Here is a 23,846-nt window from a genome sequence, read left to right on the forward strand (position 1 = left end):
CCCCCAAAGGGACTCAAGGCAGCTTACAGTGGTGCCTCGCAAGACGAAATTAATTCGTTCCGCAAGTCTTTTCGTCTTGCGAGTTTTTCGTCTTGCGAAGCACGGTTTCCCATAGGAATGCATTAAAAATCAATTAATGGGTTCCTATGGAAACCGCCTTCAGACCAGGTCTGGGGACAGTCTGTCCCCCGACCTCTTCTGAAGGCTGGCGGGGGGCGAAAGTCTTTGTTCCCCCTGCCTGCCTTTCCGGGAGAGCGGGAAGGCAGCGCTGCCTTTTCCGCTCTCCAGGAAAGGCAGGCAGGGGGGAGCAAAGACTTTTGCCCCCCGCCAGCCTTCAGAAGAGGTCCTGGACCTCTTCTGAAGGCTGGCGGGGGGCAAAAGTCTTTGCTCCCCCCCCGCCTGCCTTCAAAAGCCGTCCGGGATAGCGGGAAGCGCTTCCCTGCTATCCCGGACCGCTTTTAAAATGCTGGCGGTGGGGAGCAAAGCCTTTCGCCCCCGCCGGCCTTCCTGGACCTCTTCTGAAGTCCGGAGGGGGGGGGAAAGGCTTTGCTCCCCACCGCCAGCATTTAAAAGAGGTCCCCGAGATTTCCCTATGGGCTTTCGTCTTGCGATGCAAGCCCATAGGGAAAATCGCCTAGCGAAGCGTCGCAGAAACCGAAAAACCCTTTCGTCTTGCGGGTTTTTCGTCTTGCGAGGCATTCGTCTTGCAGGGCACCACTGTACTATAAGAACAGCTAAAAACAGAAAAAATAAATTTAAAAACAAGTAAAAATTAATAGAATTAAAACTATAATTATATATACATATATCTGTATTAAAAACTAAATTAATAGTTTTTCAACTCCATTAATTTAATTATACACTGTCAATTTTTTTTAAAAAAAAAATTCCTACTGTCAGATTTAGTAAAGAATTCTAAAACACATTGGCAGAATTTTGGATCTTTTATGACCAAGTAAGTCTTGGGGGCAGCAATGGAAGTTACTGTAAAATTTGAGAGGCAGATTTGTAAAATTGCTGTTCCTGTAAAATTTGACTATCTTAGTGGGAGGCAGAAGGAGGACAACTCAGCTCGCTATACTTTGAAATAGCTAATCTTGACAAACAGATTAACTTTGTTAACTCTTTCTATATGGCTCCTGATAAAGAAAGGCTGCTGCATGCTAGACTAGAACAATCTTGCAAATAACTGGCTAAGAATTCAATGCCAAATATGAAAGGCATGCAGCAACTGCTGAGCATCAACGCCATCACTCAGCGCCTTCTGTTAGCATGCAGAGCCCTCTGCTGGCAAAATGCGGCCCTGCACCAAGAACAGGAACTCCTTATACCCACTGAAAAAACACCCTTGCAAAAGGAAATTCCACTCTTTGTATGAAGAAATTCTTTAGTGTCAACACTGGGTAAAAGACTGATTGATTGAGCATTTTGTGCACTGCTGCAAAAACAATGACAGCTTGTGAAACTGAAAACTCTTGTGGAAGAATGGGCAGAAGCAAGCATTTATTATTATTTTTAAAAAGTGGTACGGCAAGATGATGTGAAATATAATGAAGACAAATCATGGCGTCCTGGTACAGGCCAAAACTGGCGCAAAGACCTTTACGCATCTCTGCTAAATATACAAGCTACTCTGAACTACAGTGGTACCTCGGGTTAAGAACTTAATTCGTTCTGAAGGTCTGTTCTTAACCTGAAGAACCACTTTAGCTAATGGGGCCTCCTGCTGCCGCTGCTGCCCGATTTCTGTTCTCATCCTGAAGCAAAGTTCTTAACCCGAGGTACTGTTTCTGGGTTAGCGGAGTCTGTAACCTGAAGCGTATGTAACCTGAAGCGTATGTAACATGAGGTACCACCGTACTGTGCTGCAACGCGTCAATGCAATTCTATCATCCAATGGTTCGTCCATGGAGCATAGCTCTGCCAATGCAGACTTAGTCCATGAAGGTGCACCAATCCCAATCCTCTCTCCTGCAATCTGCCATTCTTGTTGCCACTGTTAAGTTGCACTGCTTTATTCAGCACCATTATTCAGCTCTTCACTGTGCCCAGTCTTATTTTGACAATCTAATTTCCTCCACAACTAGTATGAACGATTATGTTGTGCTGTGCTTTTGCATGAGTGTATGTGTTGCAGAGCCTGGGGTAGTTTTAAGTGTGGCGTAGTCGTTAAGAGTGTTGGAATAGGACCTGGGAGACCAGGGTTCAAATCCCCACTTGGCCATGAAGCTCACTGGGTGACCTTGGGCCAGTTACTGTCTTTCAGTCTACCTTACCTCGCAGAGTTGACGTGGAGATTAAATGAGAAGGGGAGGGAACCATATATGTCACATTGAGCTCCTTGGAGAAAAGGCGAGCTATGAATACAACCAACAAACTATCCTTGTCTCTGCCATTATCACTTTTGGCTCCAGCTTTTCTACACCTGTGTTTTTGTATGTGTCTGTAAGTCAGAACGCAGGTCAAAATGTCCAATGGTTGTGGTTGTGTGTTACTGACCCCTAGTGCTTTGGGCTGTATTCCCATCTTATACAGCTGGCAGAAATGACCAGGCAGCACCATCTACAAAGCACAAGGCCCTTTAAGTACACCAGACAGAAGAAGGCATTAACCTGGAGAAGGGGACGTAATTATAATTAGGGGGGGGGGGAATGAACCAGGAACCGAGTAATTCTTCTTACTCATCTGCTTTAATATCTATTCTAATACATTCCATCATGTTGATATTGTTTTATGCATTCTAAGAGGTGGTGTTCATCCTATGAAATAGAAGAGTGGGTTGTGGTTTTTTTAAACCTCTTTGCAAAACCGTTCAGTTTCCCTTAACATGTTCATCACAGCGGGGAGACACACAGGATAGAACTTATGTGTTCCCAGGAAACAAGAGGGACCCACCAAGTCTTGCTGAACGGAATCAGACTTCAGGATGTTCCTACAGGTTCAGGTGGCAGATCCTCATGGGCTCTGCGTTCTCGCCATCGCCAAAACAAGTGCTGAAGAAAGGGTAGAACCTGCGTGCCCTGGCCTGGTGGAAGGTGAAGAGAAGGGACATGTCCTCGGCATTATAAAAGGCCACCTTCCTTGCCCTGCAGTCCAGCAGGACACCTACTTTTCTCAGCAAGCGCCCAGGATTCAGGCGCACCCAGGGAGCGGCTGCAGCCCAATAACGAGACTTCTCCCGCAGCCGTATAGCCCAGTAGCCATTCTTGGGGCATAGCTTGACTCTTGCTGCCCGGTCCACTGAGTCCGCCGCCACTCCCAGGTCCCACTTGGTCTTGGTGCCCACCCAGACCTCCCAGTAATGTCTTCCACTCTCAAAGGACTCCTTCGCCAGCACATTCACACACTGCAGGAAGCGGCTGGGGCTTCTGGGCACAGACTGGGGCGTCTTCCTCTCTGTCACTGCCGTCAGGTCTTTGGAGAGGACAAGATTAGGGTGAGCCGATTCAGGGTCCAAGGTCAGAGGAGCAGGAGCTGTAGGAAGAGAATATACCAGGATTCAACTAATTGAATTAATGATAATTCTAAGAAAGAAACTGGGTAGGGTGTCGTCAAATGAGTCTATGAACTCTGTCCTGTTCCCATATCCCCAGTATGCTCTGTTGCAATTGGGGGGCAGGTGCGACTCACCTGTGCAGATCGATTTCAGCATCCTTCTCCAAAATATAAACTGCAGAGGTCCATCATACCGGTCCTTGTGCTGCTCTATATTAAAGGCGGTCAACTCTTTCACCTGCACCGCTGGCCTGGAGCAGAAAGAAATGTCTTCTGAGCAAAACAAGATTTCAGGTAAGGAAGTTCTGGAGTTTAGAAAGTGGCTCCTAACCAATCTGAAAGTGCTTCAGCCAGCATAAGGATGGGACAATAAGGCAGTTGCGACTTGGCCAGTGCCATTCGCTTAGCGCACATAATGGCAGGGAGCGCCCTCAAATTATTGTGGGGGCCAAATCATGTATTTCCCCCTTTCCTTCTACCTTTCCAAAAACAGTAGCTAAGGAGGCCATCACAAAAGATGTGCCTCTCCTGTCCTTGCAATCTAAGTACTCCCTGGGATCCTAGGTCAAAGGGCAAAAAACTATCTCTGCTGAAAAACCCCTCTTATGCAGGTATTTCAAGAGTGAGGTATCTTTGGAAAAGGACGCAACTCCTAGGGGTTTCAGTACTCCACCTTGGAGTGGGGTGGATTCTGACATAAGCAGGCCACTGGTTCTCCTCTGCCTTAGTGGTTAAGTAGCCTACTGCCTAGAGAGACAGAATGTGGTCGGACACAAGTTCCATGGAAGCCAACTTCCAGAATTGAAACATGCATGATAATAAAATAGAATCCACCAGTTTTGGCACAGTACTCCATAGAAACATGAGCCAAATGCCCTAATTCTCCTCAACACTGACAGCAGCCAAAGAGCAGTCTCAAACCTATCTTATATGGATGTATTTGCTCTCCTTTCTCCCCAGCAAAGTGAGCTGGGAAACGAACTGCTCTGGCAATCTTTCAGCCAAGAGGTGGGATATGGCTGTGCATGCGAGATTCGCCCAAGTTTAGCCATTAGAGAAGCTTGGCAAATCCACAACTTGAGAGAGCGATAATCATTTTAAGGCAGGCCACCAAAACACAGCCCCTGGGTGGCTCATTAAACCTGTCCTGTCCCCTCCCCTTGCCTTCCTAGGCTACAATAAAATAAAATTAAAAAAGCAAGGTTTTCAAGCAGCTGACAGACAACATTATATGGCAGGTGAGGTGCATTCAGCTTGGTGACCTGCAAAATTTATTTAGGCTCATTTGCCAGCCCTCCTTGTTGAACACAAAAAGAGGCCAGCAGGACTAGAGGCCCCGATTCCGGCTTCCTTTTCCCACAGTGGCTAACCAGATGCCCATGGGAAGCAGGCAAACAAGACCTGAGCACAACACTCTGCCCACCTGTGATTTCCAGCAACTTGTATTCTGAGGCTATTAGAACATAAACATTATGTCTAGTGGCCCCAGAAGACCATTCTGAGCATTTCCTTGACGTAATGTGGGAGGACCTTATGAAAGCAGTTAAATCCTGGGTGTACCTCAGTGCTTTTGAATTTACATCCTGAACCCTGAGGTCAGCACATCTATGCAACAATGCCCAGAAGGAGAGATCTCTTATATTCCTCAACAGCTTCTCTCCCAACAATTATTTTCCAATGCTTTAAAAGCTACAGCGATAACGGTCCCCCCGCCCCGTTAGCTGAGCAGGTAAAATAAGAGGCTCATGAAAACAAAAGCAGCTTTTTTTCTTTCCAGGCACGTACCTAACAGACACATTTTCCACCTGCAAAAAGAAAAGAAAAAAGAGGAGAAAATTAACAAAACCCCTCACTTAATCCTTATTGCAGCTGCTCAAGTAAATTCTCCTGTCCATTTTTTGCCTCTGTACTGAAGTACAGACAATTAAAAACATAATTATGGCCCTACAATTTCAAGTGGCTGCCTGGGAACCACATGGGATGTTGCCTTGAGTTGCATGACGGATGAAAGTTGGTATATAAATGTAATATAATGAATAAATGAATGAATGAGGTGGCAGCAAATTCTGAAGGGGTATGGGCTAGTTCTGATATATAAACATTGGCTTCTGTAAGCAAAAGAGAGATGCAAGAGAAGGCAGAACCAGTCTCCAAGCCTGAACTGCTTCTTCATGCCTGTCAGAGGTTAAGGACCATGAATCTCACAGCATGCACAAGCAGATCCTGCTGGAGAAGCAAGCTTAAACCTCCTAGCAAAGGCTACCTCGGTCACTTCACAGCACAATCCTGCTGCAGTAACCGTGGCAACCAACTACGGAAAAGCATCACACCAAGCAACCAGCGATAGTTCAATCTTAGAGGGAGATGGAAAGGGCTGCCTCTTACCATGGGGCCTGGGGAAGAAAATGGCAGGCACTCGTTTTCCTTTATGAGGGAAGTGGCAAATAGAAAGCTGTAATGTTGGGGGTTTTTTGTGGTGATAGAAGTGTTCCAGCCACTGTCTCACCTCTGTTTAAAAGAGAGAGGGAATTTGGGAGGCCACACTTTTAATGGCAGATAAACCTCTTTACATCTCAGTGCAAAGGGCAACAGTTATTTGCCTTCTTTGACAATGTTATCTGGCAGACATTGACAAGGCCTAATTCTGGTCTAGGGCAGAAAAACATATTATTGATAGAGACAAACATTTTCAGTCTGGAATTTAAAATATAGAAAGACTTCTTTGAACACGCATTCTCCCCCCCCCCCCAAACCACACACACACACAAAAACATGACCCACTCCCAGGTCTCACTGCATCTTATACAAAGGCCAAAAGGTCACCAATCAGGTATGCTGCCACAGTGGATTTCCTGCACTAGAAAGGGGTTGAACTAGATGACCTCTGAGGTCCATTCCAGCTCCGACTCCAGGATTTTTTAAGCCTCACTTCCTGAATGCATAGAATGAAGTACAAGATGATACCCTTGCTTGGTAAATCAATCCATAGAAAACTATAGCATTTGCCAGTGTGCAGTGTGATACGCGTCTGGGAATGTGGAGAGGGTGGAGCCTATGACTGAGAAAACGCAAGAAAATACAAATCTGCCTCCGACACCCATGACCCAAACTCCTCCCACCTCAGCCTTGTAAGCACGATGAGTCTCACCTCCAGCAGCAATGAGTTCCCCAGCTCATCAAGCTTTTTCTGAATGTGCTCCATGCTCTTCTTCAGCTCAGTTATCGCCATACTGAGACGTGTGGCATCTCCGTCCAGCTTCATCAACCACTGTTCTTCCTCTCTGGCCAGCCCCGTCAGCACAGCTCTCTCTTCCTCTTGCAAGATCTGATGAAGATACTCAAATTCTGCCCGGATCTTGGAGTTCATTTCACGAGATGTTGTCTGAAACAGCAAAAGGGCTATGTATGAAAGCAGCACGTTCAACCACATCCACAGACTTCAAGGAGGATTGTAAAGCCAAAACATTTGTGGGACAGAAAACACAATATGGTGTCGGTCAAGGGGAGAGCAGCCTATGGCCCTTCTAATATAAAACATTTGCATCCATGTTCATTGGCTTCATAGCGATTTTTGCTGCCACAAAGCTAGGCTGCTTCCATACCAGATGTGTACCGTATTTTTCGCTCCATAAGACGCACTTTTTTCTTCCTAAAAAGTAAGGGGAAATGTCTGTGCGTCTTATGGAGTGAATGTGCGGTCCCTGGAGCTGAATTGCACAGGGGCAAAAAGCAGATCATGCTTTTTTTTTTTTTTTTGAAAGAGGGAAGAGGGTGTTGAAACAAAGCCGCTGATCATTTGCTGATCAGGGAGAGAGATAAGGGACGCTAGAGATAAAGGAGGGGGAGGGGGAGATAAAGACAGCAAACTTGCAAAGGGGGGAAACAGGAAGACTAAAGCAATAAGAAGAGAAATTAGAAGAAAAGAAGCAGCAAAAAACTGCTCCAGCTAATACACTAAGGCAAACAAGAGGGAAAGGAGTATTGAAAGGAAACAGTTGATCGGTGGGATCAGAAGAGAGATAAGGGCCGCTAGCAGAGGCTGTCTGGGAGGGGGGAGGTATAAGCCCATGGATCCTCAAGATTTTTGCACTGGGTCACCCCAAATTCTCCATCAGATCACATATCATGTCCATGGCTACAGCCTGCACCAAATAAATCACACATCCACTGTTTCCTGGGTGCAAAAATGTGGTTACAAAGCACGGATCCACATGGATCCTCAGGATTTTGCATTGGGTCACCCCAAATTCACCATCAGATCACATGCCTGTGGCCACAGCATGAACCACAAAAATCATACATCCACTATTTCGTTCAGAATATTTTTTTTCTTGTTTTCCTCCTCCAAAAACTAGGTGTGTCTTATGGTCAGGTGCACCTTATGGAGCGAAAAATACGGTAATCGGGAATTGCCATCCATCATTCAAGAACTGTTTACAAGAAACTGCTGATGCTGTTTCATTACAATACCATTTTTCTTCGGCCCGCCTGTCTTTTTTGACTGGTGGCAACTGTTTGGCCTCATAAAACTTAACTGCACTGCCAGTCTTTTCGGCATGGATTAAACTTTTTCAGAGCTGCTACAGCTTTAATTAGAAGCTACCTTGCGGTGTTTGCCTCCTAGGTGGGTCATAAGGAAAGGGTTAAAATGAGTGTGATGTGATTGGCCAGTGGAAACAGATAGGAGGAGTTAGGGTTAGAGTCGGAGGTGTGTGAAAATCAGTTGAGAGTGGGGAGTTGGAGAAGGAAGAGTGAGGAACAGTCTGTGGGTTCGTCGAGTTGTGTGGTGAGAGAGTGAGAGGAATTGTTAGGTGGAGTCAGATAGTTAGTTGGGATAATCAGTTTGAAGTTGTTAGGAACGAATAGGACAGTTAAGGAACTAAGATTAAGAAACTGACAAGAAAAATTAACTGAAACCATAAGCTTGTTCATGCCTATAAAATAAACTCGATTATTTGTTAATGTTAACAACTGACTGGACTCCGTGTGTACCCGTGAGAAACGGGTTGGTGGCAGCGAAGAAAGCAATCACATTGGTGCCACAGGGTCAATAGACCATCAAACGTCCGGGGACCCTGTGTGATCGCCACATACCTCTTTATGGCTTATTCCTCTGATTGCTTCCTGCTGAGTGTACCTGATAAATTTCTGATAAATTGCCTCAGGAGTTGACCTTATGTAATCAGTTCCAGAGATGCCTGCTGTTTCTATCCTTCAAAGTTTCCTGCAAGACCATGTGTCTCTCTCTCCATGCTTGACAGAGAACTCAAAGAAGAGATAGGAGCATTTTCTGAACTCCAGGAAGGTTTGGAAATGGATAGACATGTCAGCTTTCCTTCTCCACATAAGAAGTGCAGAGGGAGAGGCAGAGTCTCTGATAAGGGAGTAAAGAGTGGAAGAAAGGCCTGCTATTTCTTTCTCTTTTTTTATCGATATAGCAGCATGAGTGAGAGTCTGAGATACTCACTCCTCTCCTGTCAAGTGGTGCCGCTGATGCTCATCTCTGCTATGCGGAGTGCAAGAACCCCAATTTGAGCTGAGCTTTGGCCACAGGTGTCTTGTGGAGACCAGATGCACTCCAGAAGCCCATCCTAAAAGCAACTTCTCAGCAAGATGGTCTAGAATTTGAAGCAGAACCTCCAGCAACTCACCAGTGGGAGCACTTGTAAATTGTGTAGTGCAAAAGCATCTAATTCTGAAGAATAAAAAGCATCTAATTCTGAAGAACAATTTCACAAGGTGGAATGTTCTATCCAGAGCCCACCAGACTGAAATGGAGTGGTGGGTGGTGCCCCTATTCTTGGACTGGAGAAGAATAACCAGAAGCTCCCTCATCTCTTCTGTATTCTTGGTAGCACTGGGTTATTTTGTATTGACTATTCTTATTATTTATTATTTATACCCCACCCATCTATTACAGCCTTTGGCCTCTCCAATTTACTACTCCCCTGCAAGCAATTCAGGTCTTTTCACTACAGAGACAAAGAAATACTATCAAAGTACTAATCATTCACATTGTCCATCTTTGACCTCCAACGGTACAGTATTGCATTTCTGATGACATGACTAGTATGAAATACAAAGGCCCAGGTGAAGCCACTTCACGGATGGCATCAAAACAGCCTCAATATATATATCCTCTATCCATGTCTCTCATTATTTGATTTGCCATTTTTAAAAAGTCTTTGCTACACATCACATATGAGGGTTTCCATAGTGAACATCAGTATGCATTATCAGTGATTAGAGTTCATTTTGATTTCAAATTATTCCTTCTGAAGTGCACATTACTTGCAGCTTGCCAATGTCAACAGTGCCTAGTAATGCTTCCTAAACTAGGCCACCCAAGTCCTTTTGATGTTGCTGGCAGACTTCAGCCTCAACTAACACAATATTATGTCTCTTAAGGTTAGGCCAACTCACAGCTCAATTCCCTTTTCCCTCAACCCTGCTTGTGGTAGGGTATCTTTATCCAACCTTCAATCCCCACTAATTAGAACGGTTGGTGCAGGATAATCCATTTGTGTCACTAATCACACTGCCTTTGCCTCCTGGGAAATTACTAACTATCCCCACCCCAAACCCATGGGGGTCTTCTGGTACAAACAGATAAGAGCATAAGAAAATCCTGTCTGGATCAGGCCAAAGTTCCATCCACTCCAGTTTCCCATTTCCTACAATGGCCAACCAGCTACCTCTGAGAAGTCTACAAGCAGTGTAAGAATCCAAAAGTCTGCTGGCTCAAACAAATGGAGGATCAAAGGGGAAAACATGTGTGAGAAATGCTTGTTCATATCCTACCTTAAAAAGATCACCCAAGCTTTCCCTTGAAATAGACCACAGTTCCTGAATTCATATATAACAAGAAACTGTGGTTCAGTCAAAAGTGAAAGCTTTCACTCTCATCCTGTCATGTGCAAAGAGAGAGCCACCCTGGAACAGTGGTTAGAGTATTGGCTAGGACCTGGGAGACCAGGGTTCAAATCCCCACTCAGCCATGAAACCCATGGGGTGACTTTGGGCCAGTCACACATCTCAAGTCTAACCTACCTCACAGGGTTCTTGTGCGGATAAAATGGAGAGGGGAAGAAGTATATATGCCACTTTGAGCTCTTTGGAGAAAAGGTGGGATATAAACAGAGTAACAAATAAAGGAGAAGATAAGGGAGTGTGAAAGTCAGAAGGTCACCACAGTTTAGAGACAGATGTCTGAACAGCAACTACACATTGTTGCAACTGCAACCATTTTCTTCCTTCTTCCATGGGACTATAAGGATGTATCTAACCCATTTCCATGTCATAGGTGGCAAAATTATTGCATGTGTGCGCATGCCACTGAGCACTAGCAACAGCAGCTTTCCAGAACAAGCAAACTCAATGCATAACATATGAACACATAACCATCTCTTATCTGCCCATTTGGTCAATCTTCAAAATAAAATAATAATGAAACCAACAAACTGTCTGTGTGTGTGTGTAACATCTGTATGCCAGTTACTATAACTTGCTTCATTTGAAAATTTGCGTTTTCTGATCACAGGTTCTGGTTGCTTTCAGATTGGCATTCTAGGTATCCCTGACAATTGTTTTAGAGTGAACTGTTGCATTGTGTCTCCTCGACTGGTGAAAAAGCCACAGTGCACAATGAGCTCGGAAAGAGCATGATAGGCTTAAATATATAAAGAGTGTACATAAATGCTTTCAGGGGCGATGTTATCTTTCAAATGTGTACTATGTTTAAATATGACAATAATTGTAACATATCTAGCATAAAAGGAGGAAAGAATGAGACATGAGAGATGGGGATCCTTTTTAATCAAGGACTGGCAGCTCTCCAAAGCTAGCGCCTGCTCAGGCCGGATATCGGCTGCTTTTAGCAGTCGCTGAACCATCTGGCTCCTGTCTAGGACTTGCCCTACCAGCTAATGATGCTCTACTAAGTGCTCACATTGCCAGGAGTCTTGCTGACATATTTCTTTGCTCTGAGCAGCAGACAGACAATTTTACTGGAGATTCTATGGGGTGCTGTTTTGAATTAGCTTGGCACTGCTCCCTTGGACTTTTAGAGCTGAACAAATAATTGTGAATGAAAAACACAATTTGGAAGAGTCACTAGTGCCAACAACTCTCAAAGTTGCCAATACACAGAAGTCACTGGGAAGACGCAACCCAAGATGTTAGCCAGGGACTACGCTTAGTTGGCAAATCCCCAGCTGCAAGCTCACCACATAAGAAGTATCTGCTGGATCAGGCCAGTGGCCCACTGACTCCACCACCCTATTCTCACAGTTGCCAAACATATGCCAATTGAGAAAACACATGAGAAGGACCCAAGCACAACAGTGTTCTCCCCTCCTTTGGTTTCCAGCAACTGGTATGCAGAAGCATATTGCTTCCGACAGTGGAAGGAGACCATATCCCTCAGGGTTGGTAGCCACAAGCAGCTGTCCTTTCCATGAATTTGCCGAATCCTATTTTAAAGCCATTTGCATTGGTGGCCATCACTGCCTCTTGTTTGACTCTGTGCTCTGTGAAGAAGGACATCTATTACACCAACGCTCTAGCCCTAAGGGGTTTCCATTATTCCACTCAGCATGGTGAGTGAGGTGCTACCCCATGGCGAGCATGAAGAGCGGCCAACCCTTCCTTCCTTCCAACTCTGAAGCTGTGGTGGTGGAGGTGGGTGGGGGTTATCCAAGCAGCTGTGTGGCACTCCCTGCCACCTGTCCGGCTAAGAGCTGTTTAAGAACAGCTGCATGTTCAGTGTAACTCCCACTGCGGTCCTTACTTGCTTTGGTGCTGGAGAGGCTGAGGTGGCTCTGATGCCCCTGCCTAAAGATGCTTGGAAAAGACTGATGGGAGTGTTGATGGGCATTGTTGTCCAAAGGCCCTTGGGGTAATCCCGCCTTCCTTGTCCGTGACCCTGAGAAGCTTCTAGAAAATCAACTTGTCTTGTTTAATTCTGTGTCATAAACCCTGGTGTACAAAAGCTTCCCTCTTCCCTCTATTATTTAAGAGGCATTTTGCTTGTTTCCCCAAGATAAAAACCCAACAGGTTGGATTTGACTAAGTGAAATCTGGCATGTGAAGCCTGGTGACATGGGGAAATTTGAGGTTCTTTGCTGAAGCTTAGTGGCTTTCAGCTGTCTCTCTCTATACCACTCCCAAGTAATTTCCCTACTGCTCAGCTCCCTCTGTGAAAGTGCTGCAATTAGAGGTATTAATCTTCTTTTCTGCTGAGGTGCGTCAGCAGATCAATGGTTATCTGGGCAGATAATTAGTTTGCTCCAACCCCAAAGCAACTGTCATTTATTTGGCGGCTTTATCTTTTTGCCTGTGATTTAAAGCAACCATTAAGATGGGCGGTCACAAAACAGCAAGACACCCCAATTGCAGCCCTGCTGATTTGATAAGCCTGCCTAGGCCCAGCTTTCAGCTGTTTTCTATTTTTGTCCATTCTTTTCTCTAGTTAAGACTCCCCAATTGATCTCTTCCAGCCCTTTCTCACCGGCAATACAAAAGAGCAACACATCTCTTCCTCTGTAGGGAAGCCTCCACCTTTAGAAACTTTGGCATTTCTCATCTGAGCAAGCCAACACGAAACAAAAGCGACCACAGAAGGAAAAGTGGGGAATGTACTGGTACCAGCAGGGTGCAGATGTTCTCTTCAGCTGCATGCTTCATTCTCATCAGTTTCTCACACTCCACCTGGCAAGACTGAAATGCCTCTTGGAGGTGTGTCTAAGAGTGAAATAGATGGATAGATAGAACACTTAATCATTATGTGTGCAACAGTCTCTGCCTATCAATTTTAGAGCCAGGATGGCATAATAATAAACAGAGCAAGGATGCGGAACTTCTGGCCTAGCCGGCTTTCCCACCTCATAGGGTTGATAGAAGAGCAAAATGAAGTAAGTCCTACCTCCCTGAGTTTCTTAAATAAAAGCCAGGGTACTACCCTTAACAATAACTGCCATGTTCTTTTTCTCCTTTAGAATTGACTTCTGCAGCCCCAGCTTTCCTGTTCTTCTATTACTGCTTGATCAACTGCTACCCTTTCCTCTTCTATTCACTTGCCAATCCCAAACCTCACTCTCCAATAACCCCAGCTGTAAATTAAGCTACGAGAGCATGACTTGCTCAATGTCACTGACTTACCTTGAAATCCACAAAGCTGAAAATCCCACACTAGGCCTATGATGGGAATTTACCTTCCCAGAATATTTGACATGCCTTTTAGCCTTTGTGCAGAATCAACAGAATATGAATCCCGTGACCTTTGATTAAGCGCCTCACATGATGTGGTAGTCCAGTGCAAACAATAGTGTTGCAATGACCCAAGACAGCAAAGAGGAATAACTACAGAAAGAATACAATCAGCCATTGGACTGAAACTCCCAGGGAGTTAAGACCATGGGGTAGGAGTAGGGCAAATTATGCAGGGGAAAGAAATCCACTGGGCTCTGCACAGCCAAATGACAGGCAAGCCATCTGCTGGCAAACTGAGCTGGAAACAGGGAGCTGAGATTTTAAAAAGACACACAAATATCTTTGTCAAAGTGCTATTTGTCTTTGCTTCAGAGGCTGCAGGGGAGAATGCTTGATGGGAGATTCTGATAGAATCAGAAGGTGACAAATGGAATTTTCCACTTGTCCAGAATTCTTGGTCCAAACAAGTCTGTCCCACACTTCCTTGAATCTTTCTGTACAGTCCCAAGCAACCCTCATACTACTGTACAAGGTACCCCTGCCTAGTTCATATCTGACCATCCTGTTTTGTAGCTAAGTTGACCACCTGAGAGAAATGCCAAGCCCCACAATTCATTGAGGGAAGCACTCCAGGAGGAAAGGAAGTAATAATCACTGTCTTGCCACTCAGCTGCTCACCTGCATTTTTTTCTTGTGTTCCTCAGAGGTGCACCTCCGAACTGTCTCCACTACTCCAGAAACAAGGTACTGGGGACGGAAGGACCTGGTGGGGAACTTTTGCCGGCATTGGGGGCAGGTGGCAACTTTTGAGCTCTTATCCCAATAGCTCTGGATGCACTCCCTGCAAAAATGGTGCATGCATTCCAGCATGACTGGGTCTCGGAACAGATCATAGCAGATGGCGCAGGTCAGCTCTTCCCGGAGGCTCTGCTCCCCGCTCCTATGGGCCATTTCCTGCACAGACACAAGATACATTCCTCACTCTACCTGCCACAAACCTCCAGACTCCAAGGTCCGAACCTCTCCTGCACATTCACAAAACCCTGCGGTTGCAACACATGCAAACAAGCCAGCTGTGTGCATGGTTCTGTTGCACACTCACACTAAAATGTGGCAGGTACGGAAACAAACAGCTGTCCTTTTAGGCTGGGCATCCCCAAACTCAGCCCTCCAGATGTTTTGGGACTACAATTCCCATCAACCCTGTCCACTGGTCATGTTAGCTAGGGATGGTGGGAGTTGTAGTCCCTAAACATCTGGAGGGCTGAGTTTGGGGATGCCTGTTTTAGGCCTTTAACAGCAGTAATAAAAGAGTTTTAGGACGACCTCTACAAATTCAGATGTGCCAAGGAGAAAAGCAGCACCAGATGCATTTCTGCCTATTCCCATGATTCCCAACATGGGGCACACACCCCACAGGGGGGCAATTTGATTTTTAAGGGGGGCAATTTGAGAATGAGTTAGACCAACTTAATGGCCTTTTAGACTTCCTCCACCTGAACTGGAGTTCACTTTTTGAATAAGAAGTATTATTAGTGGGAACCACTGGCCTACACGCAAAGGCAGTGTAGTGCTTAGAAAGGGTGCCCTCCATACATTGTTGGTCCCACCAGCCCTAGCCAACTTGGCCAAAGGTCAGAGATGAAGGAAGCTGTAAGCTACCCCAGCTTAGTATGTCAGACAAGGGCCCAGGAGACCAGGGTCCAAACCCTCATTCAGCCACCTTGGGCCAGTCACTATCTCCCAGCCTAACCCACCTCGCAGGGTTGTTGTGAGGTGAAAATGGAGAGAGGGAGACCACGAGCTCCTTGGAGGACAGGCGGGCTACAAATGTAATAACAATAACAATAAATAGGAGGTTGCCACCTTAGCAGCTGCCCTACAGGCAAAAATGCAGCGCAACACCTCCACGGCAAGGAAAGCAACACCTGTCGAACTGCTGCTCGTTCAAGGCTGCTCATTCTTTCGTCGGAAGACCCACGGAAGGAGCGAAGCAGACAGTCGGGAGAGCGGAGACGCCAGCTCTCTCTCCCCCCCCCCCCAATCCCTCTTTCCCCCTGTGCAGGCCACGGGAGAGGAGAAGGGCTGCGCTGGGGCTCCTTGCCGTCGAGCCCCACCTCCGGACTCACCGCCTGACGGGGACGCCGCTCTCCTCCGCCGGAACCCCACCCGCCGCCCGCTCTCGCGCTTTGGCTCTCCTCGGCCCAGGCGCTCCAACTTTCACTTCCCCTGCACGGCGCGCCTGCCCCGCGGTAGCTGAGCGACGGGCGCTCCCCGCCAATTGGGGCAGGCCCTGGGAGGCTGCGTCGCCCTCCATTGGCCGGCGAGGGAGATCTGCTCCGCCGGGGCCCTCGGCGGGTCTCGAGAGCGCGGCTAGGACGCCAGGCGGCGGGTTGGCTGTTGCACCAGGCTTGCCCTTGCGGGAGGCGGAAAGGGGCAGTCTCGGCACCTGGTGGTGGTTGTTTTCATAATCGTTTTTATTGATTTTCAAAGATATAAACATATAAACATAAAACAAAATCCAAATCTCGAGATTACTCTGAATCTCCTGACTTTTCCCCTGTCCCTTCCATGGGTCCTTTTAATTCTATTTTCAACTGCATATCAGTACTTCTCCAGTTTTTCATCTTCCTAAATTATCTATACGTTCTGTTATTTTATTACAAGTGCGTTTAAAATCCTGCCAAGGTTTTGACCTGTTCACAATGATTTTGTATATACATTATAAACACGGGAAACACCTGGTTGTTTTTAGGCCGGAGATCTCCTTGGTGGTGGTGTGATTCATCAACGTGGGCAGTGTCGCTGAGCAACTGGTTGTGGTGGTACTACTACTACTAATAAAAACCTTTGCATCATTCTCGCCCACCAAAAGGAAGGAAGGTTGTTAGAAAGTTAGGACTCAAAAGCCAGCTGCTGGCTGTGGCGTTGATGGTTCTGAAGTACAGGGCAGAAGTACAGGGGAAGCAAACAGAGCAGAGTCATAGGCAGAAGCAGGAATTAAACATCCACAACCATGTCCTACCATCAAGCATATTTGGGCATCATCATATGTATGTGTGTGTATGAGCGCAGCATTTTCTATCTTTTGTACATATCTAACAACAACAAAAATTCCATAACAACCCCACCCCTGCCCACCATCATCTATAATCCTCTACAAAAATGAATTGCTGTTTTTAAGAGCTTGGTCTCTTGAAGAGTCTGCTGAGTTTCACTCTATAAAATGTGTAGTCACATTGCCTTCAAAATGCATCCCAGTGTGGTGAGGAGAGGGATCTCCTTTTTCCAGGAGGGCTTGAGCAGGCCAGTCCTCTGCTTCCAATGCCATCCTGTTCTTCAGCTTGACACATCAACATACCTGTAAATGCACCTCTAGACACTGTGTTGGTCCCATACTGGCACATTCAGGTTGCACAGTTAAAGATGATTTGACACTTAGCCCAAGAAGCCTTACTTCCCCAGCTAAGGACGTTCCCAGAGACCCTGTTTATTATCAGTGTTCATCGTGATTGGTCTGCAGGAAGATTAGATGATGTTGGCTATTTATTAAGCATTCATTATGATTAGTTTGCAGGGAGGTTAGATGATGCCAAGTCAAGGAAAGTGATATCCTGCACTTTCCAGCCATTTTATCTGCTGCTATCCTTATCACAAAAAAGTCAAATCTTTGGGGAATGCAGGTGTGTTGCACAATACCTCCTAATCAACAATAATTAACACTTGAATTTTCTGGTATGTATTGAGTCCAATCCAAAAATACTAGCAGTCTAAATTGGATGGCTTTCAACAAGGAAAGTGGTAGGAAAAGGAACTGGAAAGTTTGACCTTGTCTAACGTTGCAAGCATTGTGCAAATCCCCCAGAATGGATGCTCAATAAACAGATAATATGGAAGTTAATAGGCCCTTGTCAAGCCATCTTCTACTTTTTTCCGGAGTTCCTTTAATCTACAAGTGTCTGTATTTCAATATACCTGGGGAGTTCTCTTATTTTGGGGGTAACTGTTTTGCATCCAAGCTGCTAGGCATTCAGCCATATGACTTGGTTGAAACAAATTGTACTGTTGTTCTGCTCAGAATGCCTTCTCTGACACAAGTCGCCCACTGACTAAAACAGATGCGATGTTATTTGGGCAATCAGTAATTGCTGAGGGATCACTTCTTCTTATACCTAGCTGCCTGCTCATTAATATCAAGCATTGAAGCTATTATCTGTATCTGGTGGAAGCACAGTTGGTGTAGGCAAGAAAGAGGTCATACTCTGTGTCTGGTGAACACAACAGGCTTCCTAATACTGTGGAACACTTTGTCTCATGAAACTGTCCAATCCCCCGTGGTTGTCTTATGTCAGTTGGTTAATACTTTTTCTTTTTTTCCTTTAGTTCAAACAGGCATTTAGCCTGCCAGGCAGATACTGTGTTTTATTTGAAGGTTATTGTAAGCCATGCTGAGTAATGCATACGCATTAGAAAGGCAGGGTTAAAAAAATCTATATGAATAAATGATTGTGTGAATGACTTTAAAATAAAAAAGTAATTTGTGGTTGCGGGTTCCCTAATTGGGATCAGGATTGTGATGTGGGTAGAATGGGAGCTTTAACTTGGGCTTTGGCCTTGGTCCCAAACAGTGGCGTAGCGTGGGGGGTGCAGGGGGGCCGGCCGCACCGGGCGCAACATCTGGGGGTTAGGGTTAGGGGGTGCAAATCCACGGGTTAGGGGGCGCAAATCCACGGGTTAGGGGGCGCAAATCCACAGGTTAGGGGGCGCAAATTACTTGCCTTGCCCCGGGTGCTGACAACCCATGCTATGCCACTGGTCCCAAACTGGAATCCCTTCCCCACTCATACAACTTTTGACCATAGGCATGTTCTATTAAAAAAATTACAAGGTGATGTACTAGTGCCCATTGTCCAAGGGAGGCCCTCAAGGACTAGGGTCCCAGTTCTAGAAAATATAAGCCTTCACTGCATTCTGCCCAACAGGCAGAGGTGGATTTAGGGCATCACAGCTAGTTTGGTTGTACTGGGAGCGGAGTCTCGGGGCTGCCACAGGGGGCACTGCAAGTATAATGTAGAATGGAAGGTGATAGGTATGGGCACTGCTGAAATTTGGGACCCCAAGGTCCATGGGCAGCTTGTTGTTGTTTAGTCATTTAGTCGTTTCTGACTCTTCATGACCCCATGGACCAGAGCATGCCAGGCACTCCTGTTTTTCACTGCCTCCCGCAGTTTGGTCAAACTCATGCTGGTAGCTTTGAGAACACTGTCCAACCATCTCGTCCTCTGTTGTCCCCTTCTCCTTGTGCCCTCAATCTTTCCCAACATCAGGGTCTTTTCCAGGGAGTTTTCTCTTCTCATGAGGTGGCCAAAGTATTGGAGCCTCAGCTTCACGATCTGTCCTTCCAGTGAGCACTCAGGGCTGATTTCCTTAAGAATGGATAGGTTTGATCTTCTTGCAGTCCATGGGACTCTCAAGAGTCTCCTCCAGCACCGTAATTCAAAAGCATCAATTCTTTAGCGATCAGCCTTCTTTATGTTCTAGCTCTCACTTCCATACATCACTACTGGAAAAACCATAGCTTTAACTATACGGACCTTTGTAGGCAAGTTGATGTCTCTGCTTTTTGAGGTGCTATCTAGGCTTTGTCATCACTTTTCTCCCAAGAAGCAGGCGTCTTAAGTAAATCAATACAAAATACTTAACTAACTGAGGTTCTGCCCCTGCCAACATAAAGCCTGCCCTCCAACATAAATCCTTGCTACACCCATGCCACCAATTACCATAAGGGAAGGGTTACAAGTGCTATACAGTCCAAACAAATCAAGGTCAAGCACAGAGAATCAGTCTAGGCCTAAACATGATCTAGAGATGAAGTTGCACAGTAGTTCAGGGTCAATAGCACAGGGAATTCTGGCAAGAAATAACACAGCAAATCAGGGAAACAGAAATCAGGAACAAGGAGCCAGTAACTGGAAGGCTCAAATGGGAGGCCTTTTATCACCCAGCCCAAGTGTTCTTCCTTTTGATGCTTTTAAACCTCCACTCCACTGCCTTTTGCTTAGTTCCTTAATGCCCACCTCTACTCCATCTAGCTAGGGCATTTTTTCCCCACCTCTCTCCATCTCTGTGATAGGAACTGCTTAAGCACATGGCCCAGGCAGATGTGCCTTGGGTAGCTTGGGTCATTCGTGACAACAAACCATGTCATTATTTTCTATTTCTGTACTGGCGCTTCGAGCAGCAAAGCCATCTCATTCACAGTCTGCCATTTTATGTGAATAAGCATTTGTATTCATTAAGATTGGCATTTATTGTTTTTTGCTAATTTCCCCAAATTAAGCAAGGCAATGTTGCCATTCACAGAGTAATCATATCCTGCAGTATGTGTAGTATATTGAATTGGAGCACTCCAATCCTGGAACCCACAAGGAACATGGAAATACTGAAGTGTGCGTGGCTTGCTTTTTTTTGGTAGCACCCCAGATTTGACCAAAGCTGTTGTGCCCATTTTCCTCTGTGGAAAAATGTGAGATAAACTGACAGAAGTGCACAGGAAACAAACAGAAGACAGGCATAGGCAGGCAAAACAAGCAAACCTCCCATATCCTACCTTCGAGCATATTTGGGTATCACCATTTTTTAAGCACAGCGTTTTCTCTCCTTTGAACATAACAGAAAATAGCCCCATAATAGTCCCCACCTCTATCCCCCATTATCCCCGCACCCTCTCCACAGATTTATAATCCTCTACCAAAATGATTCATGTTTTAAGTAATTCATGTCATATACTGTTAAAATCACCTTACTGTTTAAATGACATTTCCTCCCTTTACTGCCATATCTAATAAAGAGTCTTTGTCTACATTTTAAAGTTGATGTTTAGTGAAATTGTGAAATTAAATGTTTGGCTACCATGGAAGCCCTTAAAAACCACAGAAATTCATATGTATTTTCCATGTGTAAAGCAAATGTCCAAGAATAATTTTGGAAGCAGAGCATCTTTAACATTAAGGTGTCTCGTACAGTGGTACTTCGGGTTAAGAACTTAATTCATTCTGGAGGTCTGTTCTTAACCTGAAACTGTTCTTAACCTGAGGTACCACTTTAGCTAATGGGGCCTCCCACTGCTGCTGCACTGCCACCGCACAATTTCTGTTCTCATCCTGAAGCAAAGTTCTTAACCCAAGGTACTATTTCTGAGTTAGCGGAGTCTGTAACCTGAAGCGTGAGGTACTGTGGTATGATTATAATGTGCTGGGTGTAGTACCTGCACACCCCATGAGGTGGCAGTACAGGAAACATGGTTAGGCTAGCAAAAGTTAACTGGGGGCAAGATCTGCCCTTCCTTATACACTTCAGCCACTTAAGTGAAGATACAGACAAAAGGGCTCTTTAACATCCTCTTCCCCAACATGAACAGTAACAGAGGGTCTATTAGTGTCATCCATTTATGCACTTCCGCTTCTTGCTTCTGCTCCACAGTAATGAAATAAACAAAGGAAAGGAACGATCTGAGATGAATGAAGAGGGGGCTATTTTCGCCTTTTTTAACTGAGCAACACACCTTTTCAAGAAATATCAATTACTCTTAACAGAAGAAAACATAATGACTGCAACACACAGGTACTACCTCTAGAAAGAGAACATCGTCTTTCCTTTCACAAAAGGGGGGAAGCTTAGGATGGTGGCTTTGTATATAAGTATGCAGAGGGCAAGGCAACAGGCTGAAAGCATGCCAGGAGGTTTGCACTAGTCGCATCCAGGTGTGTTCTCTGCCCAACAAAAGCTGAAAGTATAATTTTGACTTCCTAAATATTGGCTCATGCCACCCCAGTCTCTGAGCGGTGCGAGATTCCACAGGTTCCAGGCATTTACGGTACCTAGAGTTCATGTTTCTTTTTGAAAATGAGGCGCAGCGGAGAATGTGGTGTTTTAAGGTCCACCAGATATGTATAAGTGTCCCTTCTGCTTTACCATACCCCCAACACAGGTTTGCTTTTGTTTTATACATTTTAGCTATTTTGGCAGGTGTTAAGTACCATCTATAAAACATGTTGATTAAATTTTCCCTTAGGGCTTCGCAGGCTGTAAATTTCCTATTCTTTTTCCTTAATTCTTCCCATATTTAGTTTTTAACACTTGCTGGATCCAAGGACTCCAATTGTCTGGCAGCCATCTTAACACTCCAAGCTTTGATTAAATTCTAACCCTTGCTGGATCCATGTATTAAAGTGGCCTGGTACCCACACAAACTTATAACAGCATGTCCCCAACCTTCAATTAATGCTAACTTTCTACAGTGAGATTCAGGTTTAGCCTACCCACTTGGATTTTCTCAGAGCCCAATCCTCTGCCTGTTTGCACCAACCTAACATCTTCATACGATCCATGAGGCTTACTCCAAATTAAGCTCATATTGAATCGCAGCTTCTAAATGACTTATTTTGCCTTTCACAGTTAATGCTAAGCCTCAGTGAAGTTGGACCAAACTATGAACTGCGGATGTTACATTTTTACCAAATGCGCTGGGCTAGGTAGATGGAAGCACGACTGATTTAAATAGGGAAGCAGTAGAGGGAATGGACGTTGCATGGGGGATTCTCAGAATGCAATGAATAAAAACAATCTAATTATTTCTGTGAGAAAACATTGTTTGTGTTCCACATTAAACATGGCTTGTCTCTCCCCGCTCTTATTTGTACCATAATATGCAGCACCTACTGATAATCTTGTATAACTCATGAGTGGGCTAAGTGCTCTCATTTTATTTATTTCTGCTTTCTATCATTAGGCTGCATTCTTGCTGGGAAGGACTGTGGTTGTGCTTCAGGGTCTAATCCCCTGTTTGTTATTCTTGTGCCATTATTGTACACGGTGGAGAAGCATGCAAAACTAAAATAGATCCCATCTTTAAGAAAATACATTATGAAGTAGATAAAGGAGAAAAGATAGAATGGAGAATTCAAAGGCTAAAGTGTGAAAAGAAGCCACAATGTACCAACTCTAATTAAAGTGATGCAATTGAGCTGTACACATGCAGTCACATACAAACAGCTTGATCATACATGCTTTTGATCAGCAGGAGAAAAGGATAGGATCCAGCAGTAAACGTGCATTGGGGCATCTCATTACTCTGGTCTGTGCACTGATGGAAAAGAAATGGAGCTGGTGACTTACTGATCTGTTCAAAATGCAAATAAAAACTCCTTGTCCTCTTCTGCCCCGGATAAAGGATGAATCCTGCTTTTTATTTATTATTTCTGTCTGTACAGAAAGATTTAATAATTTTGCTTATATTGTGCTTTTTATTTGTAATGAGTCTGCTGTTTGACCAATGTTGGAGTCTGTTGGGATGGGCAACCATACTCTGTTGTAGGGCAGATATAAACAATTAATTTAAAAAAATGTATTTATGCCAAAGTGGTGTTATTTATGAAAGGTAAAAAGATTACAGTTTACAGGTTTTTAAGATATTGAAGTTATAAAGAACACAGCTACACCAAGCTCTCCCCCCAAAACATGGATAGATAAATTAAGAGAAAATGAGCCTTAAATAATGATGTGAGGAAGAAATAAATCTTTCCAGTTACCTTAAATGCAGATGCCATTACTGTTGGTAATTTGAACTCTAGTTTGACACCATGTTGAATTTGAAATACTTTACAATAGGGTTGCCAATGTTGTAGTGTTATGGGACTTGTGCGGGAAGCAAATCACTTTTTTGCATTTATCAGCTGCATAAGATGTAGAAATCCAACAGGGTATGCTTTTCCTATCTCTGTATCTGCATGGTGTGAAAAGCTTCAGCTGCTTTTGTTTGTTGTGGTTTGTTTTCATAAGCTGTTAAAGGTACAGGAGCAATGCATTATATATATTTGACAAACTTATGCTCACCATACTTCAGATATTATATGTAAAAAAGGACAGGGCTTCTGTACCTTTAATAGCAGTGGGAATATGTCATTAAAAAACCTGCATCAGCTGAAATGTCCTCTCTTGAACTATTAAAGGTTCAGGAACCCTGTACCTCTAGCTGCATAGAATCATACAGTTGGAAGAGACCATGAGGGTCAACTAGTCCAACCTCCTGTAATGCAGGAATCTTTTTGCTCGAACCCATGACCCAGAGATTAAGAGTCTCA

The 23,846-nt window shown here is 44.8% G+C and overlaps 1 protein-coding gene across 1 annotated transcript; it reads right to left on the reverse strand.

Annotated features, from left to right (window-relative positions):
* Nucleotides 1-2,563: 2,563 nt before the first annotated feature.
* On the reverse strand, nt 2,564-16,021 carry LOC309364141 (zinc-binding protein A33-like; the record flags this gene model as incomplete). The annotated part of the gene is given in 8 exon segments (XM_081900916.1): nt 2,564-3,474; nt 3,631-3,746; nt 5,281-5,300; nt 6,644-6,877; nt 13,141-13,236; nt 14,383-14,658; nt 15,834-15,901; nt 15,904-16,021. Coding segments are annotated over 8 exon segments (1,470 nt in total). The 3' UTR covers nt 2,564-2,932.
* Between the last annotated feature and the right edge of the window lie 7,825 nt (nt 16,022-23,846).

This window comes from Podarcis melisellensis (genome assembly GCF_964234715.1).
Source record: "Podarcis melisellensis genome assembly, chromosome: 2".
NCBI lineage: Eukaryota > Metazoa > Chordata > Lepidosauria > Squamata > Lacertidae > Podarcis > Podarcis melisellensis.